This window comes from Callorhinchus milii, unplaced genomic scaffold (assembly GCF_018977255.1).
Source record: "Callorhinchus milii isolate IMCB2004 unplaced genomic scaffold, IMCB_Cmil_1.0 Scaffold5, whole genome shotgun sequence".
NCBI lineage: Eukaryota > Metazoa > Chordata > Chondrichthyes > Chimaeriformes > Callorhinchidae > Callorhinchus > Callorhinchus milii.
In genome coordinates, this window is record NW_024704746.1 from 55534313 (window position 1) to 55549121 (window position 14809).

Sequence of the window (14809 nt, forward strand, 5' to 3'; positions counted from 1 at the left end):
CTCTGTGAGTGTCTGTATGAGTGTCTGTCTGTCTCTCTCTGTGATTGTCTGTGTGAGTGTCTGTCTGTCTCACTCTGTGAGTGTTTGTATGAGTGTCTGTCTGTCTCTCTCTGGGAGTGTCTTTGTGAATGTGTGTTTGTCACTCTCCTTGAGTGTCTGTGAGAGTGACTGAATATCTTTCTCTGTGAATGTCTCTCTGTCTGTCTCTCTCTCTCTGTGAGTGTCTGTGTGTGAGTCTGTGTGTCTCTTTTTGTGTCTGTATCTTCTGTGAGTCTCTGTCTCTCTCCGCAAGTCTCTGGCTCTCTCTGAGTGTTTGTCTCTCTCTCTGTGTGTCTTTGTCTGTCTCTGTGAGTGTCTGTGTGTTTCTCTCTCTGTGAGTGTCTGTGTGAATGTCTCTCTCTCTCTCTCTGTGAGTGTCTGTGCATCTCTCTGAGTGTCTGTGGGAGTGACTGTGTGTCTCTCTCTGTGAGTGTCTGTGTGAGTATCTGTCTGTCTCTCTCTGTGAGTGTCTTTGTGAATGTGTGTTTGTCACTCTCTCTGAATATCTGTGAGAATGACTGTGTCTCTCTCTGTGAATGTCTGTGTGTGTCTCTCTCTGTGAGTGTCTCTGTGAATTTCTGTCTCTCTCTCTGAGTGTCTGTGTGAGTGTCTGTCTCTCTGTGTGAATCTCTGTGTGAGTGTCTGTGTGTGAGTCTCTGTCTCTCTGTGTGAGTGTCTTTCTCTCTGTGAGTCTCTCTCTCTCTGTGAGTGTCTGTGAGTGTCCGTCTCTCTGTGTTAATGTCTGTGTGAGTCTCTGTCTCTGTGTGTTCGACCTGGGTTCGATTCCCGACAGGGTGTAACCTTGGGCTAGTTTCCTTACTTCATACGCCAAGAAAATAAAACAATAGTAAAATTGGTCACTTCAAACCACGACTGTTGGTGGGACACTGCTGTGTGCAATTGGCTGCCGCGTTTCATCCACAGATATACAGTCAATTCACTTTACAGTCTATTCTGTGAAGCGCTTTGAGACATCTGGAAGACGTGAAAAGCGCTATATCAAATGCAAGGATTATTATTATTATAAACTCCACACAATTTTCTGCAAAATTTCTCAACCGAGTAACTCACATTTAGATTTTCACCAAATTTACTATATTATGTGCAATAGTCTGTTTCAAATGCCATGAAAAGAAATTGTTGAAATATTGACACCCTGTCTCTGAACTGCTGTTTTAGTTTTTTTTGGTCAGCCAGGTGTCTAACACATGCGTAAACTCTGCTTAAGAGTATCCAAACCAAACTGAGAATTCTATGCCTCCCACCTATACATGGAAATTCCAGAGATAGATTGTTGGAATGGAATCGCACTCTGTCCCTGGAGGGACATATCCTGCTTACCTAATTCCAGAAAGTATTCAACAACAACAACAACAACAACAGGATTCCATTTATAGAGCGCCTTTCACGTCGGGAGGACGTCCCAAGGCGCTGTACAGTTGGGTCAGGACCCGAGCAGGGGGGAAATGGTCAGGGTGAGGGGAGGGAAGGGAGGGAGTGAGGAGGGGGTAGAGAGTCGAGAGGGGAGCTGAAGGCACGGTCAAAGAGAAAGGTCTTGAGACCGGCCTTGAAGGAGGAAAGGGAGGAGGCGGCGAAGGTACTGGGGGATAGGGTTCCAGAGCCAACGCAGGTTGGCAAGAGCCAAGGCTTGGGGATCCCAGGAGTAACTGCTGGAGTCTAACCAGCTAAAACCTCATAGCTTACCATTGATGCTGGTGCTTGTCCAGCTAAGACCACCCTACCCATTAGGGCTTTGGCTTGCAGGGTTAACAGGAGCTGAGTGGGATGACTCCGTGCCTCCAGTGAGCCCTTCCAGGTCCTGCCAATGAGTCAGGCTGTCTGTGCTGTCATTAGTAATGCTCTGAAATACTGCGGACTCGTCTGGGCTGGCTTGACTATAGTATAGCAGAGTCTAAAAAGTGTCTTTTATTTTTAATTGCTTTGCAACTAATCAAAGAAGAAAACATTTTGCTTTCAAAAGTGAAATTGAAATTAACTAATGTAATCCCCCTTAGAATTATTTCAAATTATACATTGGTGCCTTCTACATAGTTCAGTGATCCTGACTGCCTGTTCAGGTGGACGTTAAAAATACCATTACTCTATTCAGAAAGATTTGATGCTCTTTCATTTCTTTCTTTCAAATGCCTAACCACTCGTTGCTGCTCACTAAACAACATTTTTTTATCCGAATTGATTTTTGTTTGGTCATGTTAAGGTGGGGAAATTTGCATTTTATACCAACTTTATAATTTAATTAAATGTATTGCATTGTTACCAGCAATGCAAAAACAGTACAATAAATGTAACATCCTGTAGCTCAGTGGTTAAAGCACTCGCTTTGCAAGCGAGAGACCTGAGTTCAATTCCAGGCAGAGGGCGAAACCTTGGGCAAGTTTTCTTACTCCACACAGAGCCTAATAATAATCCCTCCAAAACAAAAAACAATAATAAATTGGTCATTTTCAATCCATGACTGTTTGTGGGACATTGCTGTGCGCAATTGGCTGCTGCGTTCGCCCACAAATATACAGTCAATTCACTTTGCAGTATATTCTGTGAAGCGCTTTGGGACGTCTAGAAAACGTGAAAAGCGCTATATCAAATGCAAGGATTATTATTATTATTATTATTATTTTTATTATTATTATTATTATTATTATTATTATTATTATTATTATTATTATTATTATTATTATTATTCTAAGTATTGTTTCCAAATAAAATGTGCAGCACAATAATTGGCTACAGGTGAGACTTTCAAATACATTTATTGATTCTCTTTTCTGGTTATGAAATGATTTGTACATGATGCAGTAGAAGTGCTGCAAATATTCCAGCCACCCCTTATCAAAAAGCAGTTCAGTTATTGACAGCCTACAACATTGTTTTCCTGCAACAATTGATTGAAAGGAATTCATTAGTGAATTTGTTTACAAAATTAAATTTCAAGCAATGTTTAAGTTAGCTTGAAATCATGGTCAGATCTATTTGTGTAACGACCTCTACACAATGCTTTCAAACTATTTGCATGAACAGGACTCAATGTTGATATATTTATAATTCATACTAGTTCCATTTTCACACTTCAATTCTACTGACTTTTCTTCAGTCTTCAGTTCCCGACAGCACTCGCACGTAATACTCATTTTGCTTGTTTCGAAGTTGAATCTAAAATAAAACATATCACATAATGTAGCAACTTACCACAATTATCCTTAGTAATATCACAGTTTCCAAAACATAAAAATACTTTAAAATAGTTTTCTTATGTGAGAACACAGAAATGGAGATGGACCATTACTTGCAACCATGTTTCTCCTCATCTCCACTCAACCACCCTGCAAGAACTCATAGACAGCTGTGCAAATTACTTTGAGTTGCCCTCCCCATGTGAAAGGTACAAAATAAATATAAATTGTCAAATCATCTGTTTCTTTATTTTGCTTGTTTAAAGTTTAAATATCCTTACTCAGTTGCTGATCGACAATGTCCTTCACATCTTTGCACTTGAATTGTTTCTTCACAGTTTTCTACCTTGACTGTTTTGTTGTAGGCAAAGGTATTGCACTGGTCGACTATGGAGAAAAATAGGAATGTGAATGATGATGCTAATGTTAATGCTAATGTCAATAATGCAGAACAAGAGGGAGGGGGAGGGGGAGAAGAACTTGCAATAAAACAGGCAGATCAGGGAGAGAAAAGGTGTGTCTGGGACCCAGATGGTGGAGAGGTCAGCGTGGGAGGGAGAGTTGATCTGACCCCCACTTTGTTTTGCACCATTGAACATTTATCTCTTAAATGAGCATGCCATCAATATTCCGACTGCTTGCATAACATCAATAAGGGACTTCACTTTACTTGTCACTCTGTTTAACAGGTAAATCATTGCATTTTAGAAACTCTTCGTACTTCCAATGTAAAATTGATCGGATAACTTGTCCTAAAAGATGACATGTTGCATCAAAGAGGCCTCCCACCCTATCCTGCGACTGGTCCAGGTCCTTGATGGAGCACTGGTGCATTGGAGGGCCTCCAGCTCCCATTCCCACCCCATCCTGGCACAGGATAAACAAAAGGTAACAGTGTGGTCATTTAGTTAAGAAAACATTTACCAATCGGTTAACTTTTCTGTAGGACAGTTTTTCAGACAACAAGGAAATGTAAACAATAAATGCTAAATATGCCGAGATACTTAATTTATTTGATCTTACTGTTCATTCAACACACAAATATTTATTGTGCAAGCAATCTTAGCTTCTGAAATATAATGCAAAATGTAAATGTATTTTGCAAAACGAACCATATGACAATGATTAACCATCAATCATTGCAACGGGTAATAAAAACATACCCCACCAATAAAAAAGTATGCCATGCTGTGGATGTAATCTGTCACGAACCAGAATGGGTGATGGTCATTAATGGAGACCCAGTTTCAGTCACTATTGTTAGTGTTAGATGGGAATGAAAGAAAAAGGTAAACATGACCTACCAGTTGCAAGGCTGGCAGTCGGCACAGTTGTCAACATGGTCTCCGCTGTTGGAGCTACACCTTTAAAAGACAGCAGGAAAACGATGGATATTATTTAGCAGGTAGTAAGTGTAAATTGGGAAATATTAACTAGTTTTGTATTGGAGCCTCACAACTGATGATGTACACGTGACCAGGTTACACGTGCAAACCCTTAATTGAATGCATTGAATTCTGTGGAAAATTTCTGAGTTTACAATATTATTCAGTCCATTGACCTCATGTTCTTTTAGATTGTGATAGAGCTACATTCATCATGTGTGTCAGAAACTTTTGTGCTGAACGATTGACAATATAATCTGTCAATATTATATGACTCTTCGAATAGACTCTTCGAATAGACAGATAGTTGGAAATGGAAAAAGAAAGCTTTGATATCCAACATGATGCCATGTTGTGGATGTCTAACGACCTGTGGCTTACTAGTTTGGGTACCGGACGTTGGTGGAGTACCAGTTCCTGTCACTATTGTTGTACTTATTACTCCTGAAAAAGAAAACAATTCAGGCAATTAGGGTAAACAAAATGATGATGGTATCTTTGTTTCTGAGTAGATAGGAATGAAAGAAAAAGATATACATGACGTACCTGTTGCAAGGCTGGCAGTCGGCACAGTTGTCAACATGGTCTCCGCTGTTGGAGCTACACCTTTAAAAGAAAGCAGGAAAAGGATAGATATTATTTACAAGGTAGAAAGTGTAAGTTGTGAAATATTAACTAGTTTTGGAATGGAGCCTGACGACTGATGATGTACACGTGATCAGGTTACACGTTTTAAACCTTAATTGAATGCATTGAATTCTGTGGCAAATTTCTGAGTTTACAATATTATTGAGTCCATTGACCTCATGTTCTTCGAGTTTGTGATCCAGCTACATTCATGACGTATGTCAGAACCTTTTGTTCTGAACGATTGACAATATAATCAAGGGGTTCGTGTCAGATGCGTCGAATAGACAGTTAGTTGGAAATGGAAAAAGAAAACTTTGATATCCCACGTCATGCCATGTTGTGGATGTCTAACGAGCTGTGACTTACTAGTTTGGGTGCCTGTTCTTGGTGTCATCCCAGTTCCTGTCACTGTTGTTGTACTTATTCCTCCTGAAAAAGAAAAGCATTTAGGCAATTAAGGTCATCGGTAATTATGTCGAAATATTTTTTTCATACAGCTAGGAATGGAAAATAAAACAAATCACGTACTGCTTGCAGAGCTGGCAATAGACCCTGTTGTCAACTTGGTCGCGACTGTTCGAGTCACACCTTTAAATGAAAGCAGGAAAAGGAAATATATTATCAACGAGGCAGCAAGGATTTATCCAAAATTCATCCAACAATGAAAAGTTGGAAAATTGAAATGAATGTGATTAATTTCCGTGCATTATTGCTCAGTTCCCTATTTGTCTTCAATCCTCTAATCTACCATTATTCTTGGTCTAATTCTAGCCGGTGATGTAGCATTATTCCTGATATTTGTTGTGAGCTCAGTTATTTTGTTGCGAACGTTATTGACAAATTGTTCAAGAGTATTGGTATGAGCCTTTTATTGCACAGGTAGATTGAAGTGCCAAAGGAAGACATTGATATCCAAAGTCATGCCATGCATCAAAAACTTCCATTTACCAGTTTGGGTACCGGACGTTGGTGGAGTCCCAGTTCCTGTCACTATTGTTGTACTTATTACTCCTGAAAAAGAAAACAATTCAGGCAATTAGGGTAAATAAAATGATGACGGTATCTTTGTTTCTGAGTAGACAGGAATGAAAGAAAAAGATATACATGACATACCAGTTGCAAGGCTGGCAGTCGGCACAGTTGTCAACATGGTCTCCACTGTTGGAGCTACACCTTTAAAAGAAAGCAGGAAAAGGATAGATATTATTTACTAGGTAGTAAGTGTAAGTTGGGAAATATTAACTAGTTTGGGAATGGAGCCTGACGACTGATGATGTACACGTGACCAGGTTACACGTTTTAAACCTTAATTGAATGCATTGAATTCTGTGGCAAATTTCTGAGTTTACAATATTATTGAGTCCATTGACCTCATGTTCTTCGAGTTTGTGATCCAGCTACATTCATGACGTATGTCAGAACCTTTTGTTCTGAACGATTGACAATATAATCAAGGGGTTCGTGTCAGATGCGTCGAATAGACAGTTAGTTGGAAATGGAAAAAGAAAACTTTGATATCCCACGTCATGCCATGTTGTGGATGTCTAACGAGCTGTGACTTACTAGTTTGGGTGCCTGTTCTTGGTGTCATCCCAGTTCCTGTCACTGTTGTTGTACTTATTCCTCCTGAAAAAGAAAAGCATTCAGGCAATTAAGGTCATCGGTAATTATGTGGAAATATTTTTTTCATACAGGTAGGAATGGAATAGAGAATAAATCACGTACTGCTTTCAGAGCTGGCAATAGACCCAGTTGTCAACTTGGTCACGACTGTTCGAGTCACACCTTTAAATGAAAGCAGGAAAAGGAAATATATTATCAACTAGGCAGCAAGGATTTATCCAAAATTCATCCAACAATGAAAAGTTGGAAAATTGAAATGAATGTGATTAATTTCCGTGCATTATTGCTCAGTTCCCTATTTGTCTTCAATCCTCTAATCTACCATTATTCTTGGTCTAATTCTAGCCGGTGATGGTACATTAATGCTGAATAATCAGCATTATTCCTGATATTTGTTGTGAGCTCAGTTATTTTGTTGCGAACGTTATTGACAAATTGTTCAAGAGTATTGGTATGAGCCTTTTATTGCACAGGTAGATTGAAGTGCCAAAGGAATACATTGATATCCAAAGTCATGCCATGCATCAAAAACTTCCATTTACCAGTTTGGGTACCGGACGTTGGTGGAGTCCCAGTTCCTGTCACTATTGTTGTACTTATTACTCCTGAAAAAGAAAACAATTCAGGCAATTAGGGTAAATAAAATGATGACGGTATCTTTGTTTCTGAGTAGACAGGAATGAAAGAAAAAGATATACATGACATACCAGTTGCAAGGCTGGCAGTCGGCATAGTTGTCAACATGGTCTCCACTGTTGGAGCTACACCTTTAAAAGAAAGCAGGAAAAGGATAGATATTATTTACCAGGTAGTAAGTGTAAATTGGGAAATATTAACTAGTTTTGGAATGGAGCCTCACAACTGATGATGTACACGTGACCAGGTTACACGTGCAAAACCTTAATTGAATGCATTGAATTCTGTGGAAAATTTCTGAGTTTACAATATTATTCAGTCCATTGACCTCATGTTCTTTGAGTTTGTGATAGAGCTACATTCATCATGTGTGTCAGAACCTTTTGTTCTGAACGATTGACAATATAATCAAGGGGGTCATGTCAGACTCTTCGAATAGACAGATAGTTGGAAATGGAAAAAGAAAACTTTGATATCCAACATCATGCCATGTTGTGGATGTCTAACGAGCTGTGACTTACTAGTTTGGGTGCCTGTTCTTGGTGTCATCCCAGTTCCTGTCACTGTTGTTGTACTTATTCCTCCTGAAAAAGAAAAGCATTCAGGCAATTAAGGTCATCGGTAATTATGTGGAAATATTTTTTTCATACAGGTAGGAATGGAATAGAGAATAAATCACGTACTGCTTTCAGAGCTGGCAATAGACCCAGTTGTCAACTTGGTCACGACTGTTCGAGTCACACCTTTAAATGAAAGCAGGAAAAGGAAATATATTATCAACTACGCAGCAAGGATTTATCCAAAATTCATCCAACAATGAAAAGTTGGAAAATTGAAATGAATGTGATTAATTTCCGTGCATTATTGCTCAGTTCCCTATTTGTCTGCAATCCTCTAATCTACCATCATTCTTGGTCTAATTCTAGCCGGTGATGTAGCATTATTCCTGATATTTGTTGTGAGCTCAGTTATTTTGTTGCGAACGTTATTGACAAATTGCTCAAGAGTATTGGTATGAGCCTTTTATTGCACAGGTAGATTGAAGTGCCAAAGGAATACATTGATATCCAAAGTCATGCCATGCATCAAAAACTTCCATTTACCAGTTTGGGTACCGGACGTTGGTGGAGTCCCAGTTCCTGTCACTATTGTTGTACTTATTACTCCTGAAAAAGAAAACAATTCAGGCAATTAGGGTAAATAAAATGATGACGGTATCTTTGTTTCTGAGTAGACAGGAATGAAAGAAAAAGATATACATGACATACCAGTTGCAAGGCTGGCAGTCGGCACAGTTGTCAACATGGTCTCCACTGTTGGAGCTACACCTTTAAAAGAAAGCAGGAAAAGGATAGATATTATTTAACAGGTAGTAAGTGTAAATTGGGAAATATTAACTAGTTTGGGAATGGAGCCTGACGACTGATGATGTACACGTGACCAGGTTACATGTGCAAAACCTTAATGGAATGCATTGAATTCTGTGGCAAATTTCTGAGTTTACAATATTATTGAGTCCATTGACCTCATGTTCTTCGAGTTTGTGATCCAGCTACATTCATCATGTGTGCCAGAAACTTTTGTGCTGAACGATTGACAATATAATCAAGGGGTTCATGTCAGATGCGTCGAATAGACAGTTAGTTGGAAATGGAAAAAGAAAACTTTGATATCCCACGTCATGCCATGTTGTGGATGTCTAACGAGCTGTGACTTACTAGTTTGGGTGCCTGTTCTTGGTGTCATCCCAGTTCCTGTCACTATTGTTGTACTTATTACTCCTGAAAAAGAAAACAATTCAGGCAATTTAGGGTAAATAAAATGATGACGGTATCTTTGTTTCTGAGTAGACAGGAATGAAAGAAAAAGATATACATGACATACCAGTTGCAAGGCTGGCAGTCGGCACAGTTGTCAACATGGTCTCCACTGTTGGAGCTACACCTTTAAAAGAAAGCAGGAAAAGGATAGATATTATTTACTAGGTAGTAAGTGTAAGTTGGGAAATATTAACTAGTTTGGAATGGAGCCTGACGACTGATGATGTACACGTGACCAGGTTACACGTTTTAAACCTTAATTGAATGCATTGAATTCTGTGGCAAATTTCTGAGTTTACAATATTATTGAGTCCATTGACCTCATGTTCTTCGAGTTTGTGATCCAGCTACATTCATGACGTGTGTCAGAACCTTTTGTTCTGAACGATTGACAATATAATCAAGGGGTTCGTGTCAGATGCGTCGAATAGACAGTTAGTTGGAAATGGAAAAAGAAAACTTTGATATCCAATGTCATGCCATGTTGTGGATGTCTAACGAGCTGTGACTTACTAGTTTGGGTGCCTGTTCTTGGTGTCATCCCAGTTCCTGTCACTGTTGTTGTACTTATTCCTCCTGAAAAAGAAAAGCATTCAGGCAATTAAGGTCATCGGTAATTATGTGGAAATATTTTTTTCATACAGGTAGGAATGGAATAGAGAATAAATCACGTACTGCTTTCAGAGCTGGCAATAGACCCAGTTGTCAACTTGGTCACGACTGTTCGAGTCACACCTTTAAATGAAAGCAGGAAAAGGAAATATATTATCAACTAGGCAGCAAGGATTTATCCAAAATTCATCCAACAATGAAAAGTTGGAAAATTGAAATGAATGTGATTAATTTCCGTGCATTATTGCTCAGTTCCCTATTTGTCTTCAATCCTCTAATCTAACATTATTCTTGGTCTAATTCTAGCCGGTGATGTAGCATTATTCCTGATATTTGTTGTGAGATCAGTTATTTTGTTGCGAACGTTATTGACAAATTGTTCAAGAGTATTGGTATGAGCCTTTTATTGCACAGGTAGATTGAAGTGCCAAAGGAAGACATTGATATCCAAAGTCATGCCATGCATCAAAAACTTCCATTTACCAGTTTGGGTACCGGACGTTGGTGGAGTCCCAGTTCCTGTCACTATTGTTGTACTTATTACTCCTGAAAAAGAAAACAATTCAGGCAATTAGGGTAAATAAAATGATGACGGTATCTTTGTTTCTGAGTAGACAGGAATGAAAGAAAAAGATATACATGACATACCAGTTGCAAGGCTGGCAGTCGGCACAGTTGTCAACATGGTCTCCACTGTTGGAGCTACACCTTTAAAAGAAAGCAGGAAAAGGATAGATATTATTTACAGGTAGTAAGTGTAAATGGGAAATATTAACTAGTTTGGGAATGGAGCCTGACGACTGATGATGTACACGTGACCAGGTTACACGTAAACCTTAATGGAATGCATTGAATTCTGTGGCCAATTTCTGAGTTTACAATATTATTGAGTCCATTAACCTCATATTCTTTGAGTTTCTGATAAAGCTACGTTCATCGATGTTGTCAGAACCTTTTGTTCTGAACGATTGACAATATAATCAAGGGGTTCTTGTCAGATGCTCGAATAGACAGTTAGTTGGAAATGGAAAAAGAAAACTTTGATATCCACGTCATGCCATGTTGTGGATGTCTAACGAGCTGTGACTTACTAGTTTGGGTGCCTGTTCTTGGTGTCATCCCAGTTCCTGTCACTGTTGTTGTACTTATTCCTCCTGAAAAAGAAAAGCATTCAGGCAATTAAGGTCATCGGTAATTATGTGGAAATATTTTTTTCATATAGGTAGGAATGGAATTGAAAAAAAATCACGTACTGCTTGCAGAGCTGGCAATAGACCCGGTTGTCAACTTGGTCTCGACTGTTCGAGTCACACCTTTAAATGAAAGCAGGAAAAGGAAATATATTATCAACTACGCAGCAAGGATTTATCCAAAATTCATCCAACAATGAAAAGTTGGAAAATTGAAATGAATGTGATTAATTTCCGTGCATTATTGCTCAGTTCCCTATTTGTCTTCAATCCTCTAATCTACCATCATTCTTGGTCTAATTCTAGCCGGTGATGTAGCATTATTCCTGATATTTGTTGTGAGCTCAGTTATTTTGTTGCGAACGTTATTGACAAATTGTTCAAGAGTATTGGTATGAGCCTTTTATTGCACAGGTAGATTGAAGTGCCAAAGGAAGACATTGATATCCAAAGTCATGCCATGCATCAAAAACTTCCATTTACCAGTTTGGGTACCGGACGTTGGTGGAGTCCCAGTTCCTGTCACTATTGTTGTACTTATTACTCCTGAAAAAGAAAACAATTCAGGCAATTAGGGTAAATAAAATGATGACGGTATCTTTGTTTCTGAGTAGACAGGAATGAAAGAAAAAGATATACATGACATACCAGTTGCAAGGCTGGCAGTCGGCACAGTTGTCAACATGGTCTCCACTGTTGGAGCTACACCTTTAAAAGAAAGCAGGAAAAGGATAGATATTATTTACTAGGTAGTAAGTGTAAGTTGGGAAATATTAACTAGTTTGGGAATGGAGCCTGACGTAAGTTGGGAAATATTAACTAGTTTGGGAATGGAGCCTGACGACTGATGATGTACACGTGACCAGGTTACACCTTTTAAACCTTGTTGTACTTATTCCTCCTGAAAAAGAAAAGCATTCAGGCAATTAAGGCCATCGGTAATTATGTGGAAATATTTTTTTCATATAGGTAGGGATGGAATAGAAAGTAAGAAATCACGTACTGCTTGCAGAGCTGGCAATAGACCCGGTTGTCAACTTGGTCTCGACTGTTCGAGTCACACCTTTAAATGAAAGCAGGAAATGGAAATATATTATCAGCTAGGCAGGAAGGATAAGTGGTGAATTATTCATCAGTTTGGAAATGTACTGTTCCAGCTGACAAGGTCCATTTTTTCCAAGAATGAAAAGTTTGAAAATTTGAATGAATTAAATTAAATTCCGTGCATTATTTCTCAGTTCCTTATTTGTCTTCAATCCTCTAATCTATCATTATTCTAAGTCTGATTCTAGCCGGTGATGTAGCATTATTCCTGATATTTGCTGTGAGCTCAGTTGCTTTGTTGTGAACGGGTTGAAAAATTGGTGAAAAGTATTGATATGAGCTTTTTATTATTCAATACATTGATATCCAAAGTCATGCCACGTTGCTGATGCATCAAAAACTTCCATTTACCAGTTTGGGTGCCGGACGTTGGTGGAGTCCCAGTTCCTGTCACTATTGTTGTACTAATTACTCCTGTAAAAGAAAACAATTCAGGCAATTAGGTTAAATAAAATGTTGACGGTATCTTTGTTTCTGAGTAGATAGGAATGAAAGAAAAAGATATACATGACGTACCAGTTGCAAGGCTGGAAGTCGGCATAGTTGTCAACATGGTCTCCACTGTTGGAGCTATACCTTTAAAAGAACATAGGAAATGGATAGATCTTATTAACCAGGCAGCTAGTGTAAGTTGTGAAATATTAACTTGTTTGGGAATGGAGCCTTACGACTGATGATGTATACATGATCATGTTACGTGAAACTTTAATTGAATGCATTGAATTCTGTGGCAAATTTCCTGTCACTATTGTTGCACTTGTTAGTCCTGAAAAGAAAAGCGTCAGGCAATTAAGTTAATCAGTGCTTTGGCACATTCTCCCGACGTGAAAGGCGCTCTATAAATGTAATTTTGTTGTCGTTGTCGTAATCGAAATGATGATGTTATCATTGTTTCTGTTATCATTTCATTTCTTATGAATGAAAGAGAGAGAAATAAATCACGTACCAGTTGCAAGGCTGGCAGTTGTCAACTTGGTCTGTACTGTTGTAGCTGCACCTTTAAAAGAATGTAGGAAATGGATAGATATTGTTAACTAGGCAGCAAGGGTAAGTTGTGAAATATCAACTAGTTTGAGAATGGAGCCTTACTACTGATGATGTGCCCGTGTCCATGTTAAGCTGTGAAACTTTAATTGACTTCATTTGATTCCATGGCAAATTGCTCTGTTTGATATTATTGAGTCCATTGACCTTTTGTTGTTCGAGTTTGTGATACAACTTTGTTCCTGATATATGTCCTGAACCTTCCTATTTTGTAATTAAAGGATTGATAATGTAGTCAAGAGGAAAATGTCAGATGCTTCGAATAGACAGATAGCTGGATATGGAAAAAGAAAACTTTGATGTCGAAAGTCATGCCATGTTGTGGATGTCGAATGAGCTGTAACGTAATAGTGTGGGTGCCTGTTCTTGGTGGCATCCCAATTCCTGTCACTGTTGTTGTACTTATTCTTTTTGTAGGGGAAAAGCATTTATGCAATTAGGTTAATGTAAATGATGACGTAATGATTTGTGCTGTTGAGATAGGGATGTCATTTAAAAGAAATACATCAATGCTGTGGGAGCTAGACCTTTAATAAAATGTAGGAAAAGGCTTGATGTTGTTAACCAGGCAACAAAAGTAAGCTGGGAATTATTCATTAGTTTGGGAGTGGAGTCTTAATACTGCTGATGTATGTTTGTCCACAATTATAAGTGTGAAACTTCAAATTGATGCATTTAATTCCATGCACAATTTCTCAGTTTACTTTACTGATTGAATCCATTGGTCTTGTATTATTGGAGTTGGTGATACAGATTCATTCTGTGATATTCGCACTGGGCTTACTGTCCCACGTTTCTGATCCCCCTCGAACCATAAACATATTTCACATTTTTGAAGAGAGAATGTGAAAATGAGACAAAGCTCCCAAAGAGCAGCTGATTTTTGTTAGAATTTACACGTTTTGTATAATGTTAGAATCATAATAAATGTTGTGAATGGGTTAATTTTAAGTTAAGTGTGGGGGACAACTGGACTGACAGTCATGGGATAGGACACATCTGGTTTTCTCTGTTTTTGAAAGAATACAGGACAGGGGCAGGGGGTCACCTCTTATCAGTAAATGACAACAAGCCACAGAGGTAACGGTCCAAGGTACCAGTCGACACAGGATCTCGACTGAGCAATAAGTCGCTAGATTCTGACAGAGCCTGCCGAGCGACAGAAGGCAACCCTCAAGAATAGCAATTAATGAGCAAGTTGCTTAAACTAAAGGGCCTTGGTACCATCCCGGGATACTGATAAGAAATAACCAGTCACTTAAAAGGAATGTACTAATGATCCCACACCACAAAATAATGAGCACCAGATACAGCCCTAAACTGATCAATCCTCTATCTTAGACAATTAGATCAGATAACAGGGGTCTTAAGGACAATGTGTATGTGTGCTGAGGCACATACACCCCATGAGGTGTTCACGTGAACCCAGCATGATTTCGACCAGGTGATGTCCGCACCATGATTGGACAAACATCGGTATAAGAGTTCCGTTAAGTTTGTGAACGGGGCCGTCCCGGGTCATGGAGACAAGGATA

General features: G+C 38.9%; 2 protein-coding genes across 5 annotated transcripts in view; both read right to left on the bottom strand.

Annotated features, from left to right (window-relative positions):
* Positions 1-2794: 2794 nt before the first annotated feature.
* LOC103172750 (mucin-2-like) lies at positions 2795-11830 on the bottom strand. 4 transcript variants are annotated; one of them, XM_042334826.1, is made up of 27 exons: positions 11775-11830; positions 11610-11672; positions 11190-11249; positions 11028-11090; positions 10585-10644; positions 10420-10482; positions 10000-10059; positions 9838-9900; positions 9389-9448; positions 9223-9285; positions 8773-8832; positions 8608-8670; positions 8188-8247; positions 8026-8088; positions 7576-7635; positions 7411-7473; positions 6971-7030; positions 6809-6871; positions 6359-6418; positions 6194-6256; positions 5774-5833; positions 5612-5674; positions 5162-5221; positions 4997-5059; positions 4535-4594; positions 3512-3617; positions 2795-3210 (listed from the first exon to the last, which is right to left on the bottom strand). In XM_042334826.1, exons 1-27 carry the CDS (start codon positions 11809-11811, stop codon positions 3063-3065), a joined length of 1767 nt encoding a protein of 588 aa, XP_042190760.1. In that variant the 5' UTR covers positions 11812-11830; the 3' UTR covers positions 2795-3062. The 4 variants fall into 4 exon arrangements, with proteins under 4 accessions (XP_042190760.1, XP_042190761.1, XP_042190762.1 ...); XM_042334827.1 differs by lacking the exons at positions 8773-8832; positions 9223-9285; XM_042334828.1 differs by lacking the exons at positions 10420-10482; positions 10585-10644; positions 11028-11090; positions 11190-11249.
* Positions 11831-12002: 172 nt separating this feature from the next.
* The window catches only part of LOC103189555 (mucin-19-like), a 29387-nt gene continuing 26580 nt past the window's right edge, over positions 12003-14809 (bottom strand). Inside the window, exons 21-23 of the mRNA XM_042335445.1 lie at positions 13177-13227; positions 12747-12806; positions 12003-12027 (exon numbers count right to left, since the gene is read on the bottom strand). Coding sequence (XP_042191379.1) covers positions 12003-12027; positions 12747-12806; positions 13177-13227 — 136 coding nt within the window. The remainder of the gene's footprint in view (positions 12028-12746; positions 12807-13176; positions 13228-14809) is intronic.

Bases quoted from the DNA above. Each gene is read 5' to 3' on its own strand.
- LOC103172750 (XM_042334826.1), bottom strand. From the start codon at position 11,811: ATGTTGACAACTGTGCCGACTGCCAGCCTTGCAACTG. The intron at 5,675-5,773 runs GTACGTGATTTG...TTTCTTTTTCAG, and splicing joins TATTGCCAGCTCTGCAAGCA to GAGGAATAAGTACAACAACA. The intron at 4,595-4,996 runs GTAAGCCACAGG...TGTCTTTTAAAG, and splicing joins AACGTCCGGTACCCAAACTA to GTGTAGCTCCAACAGCGGAG.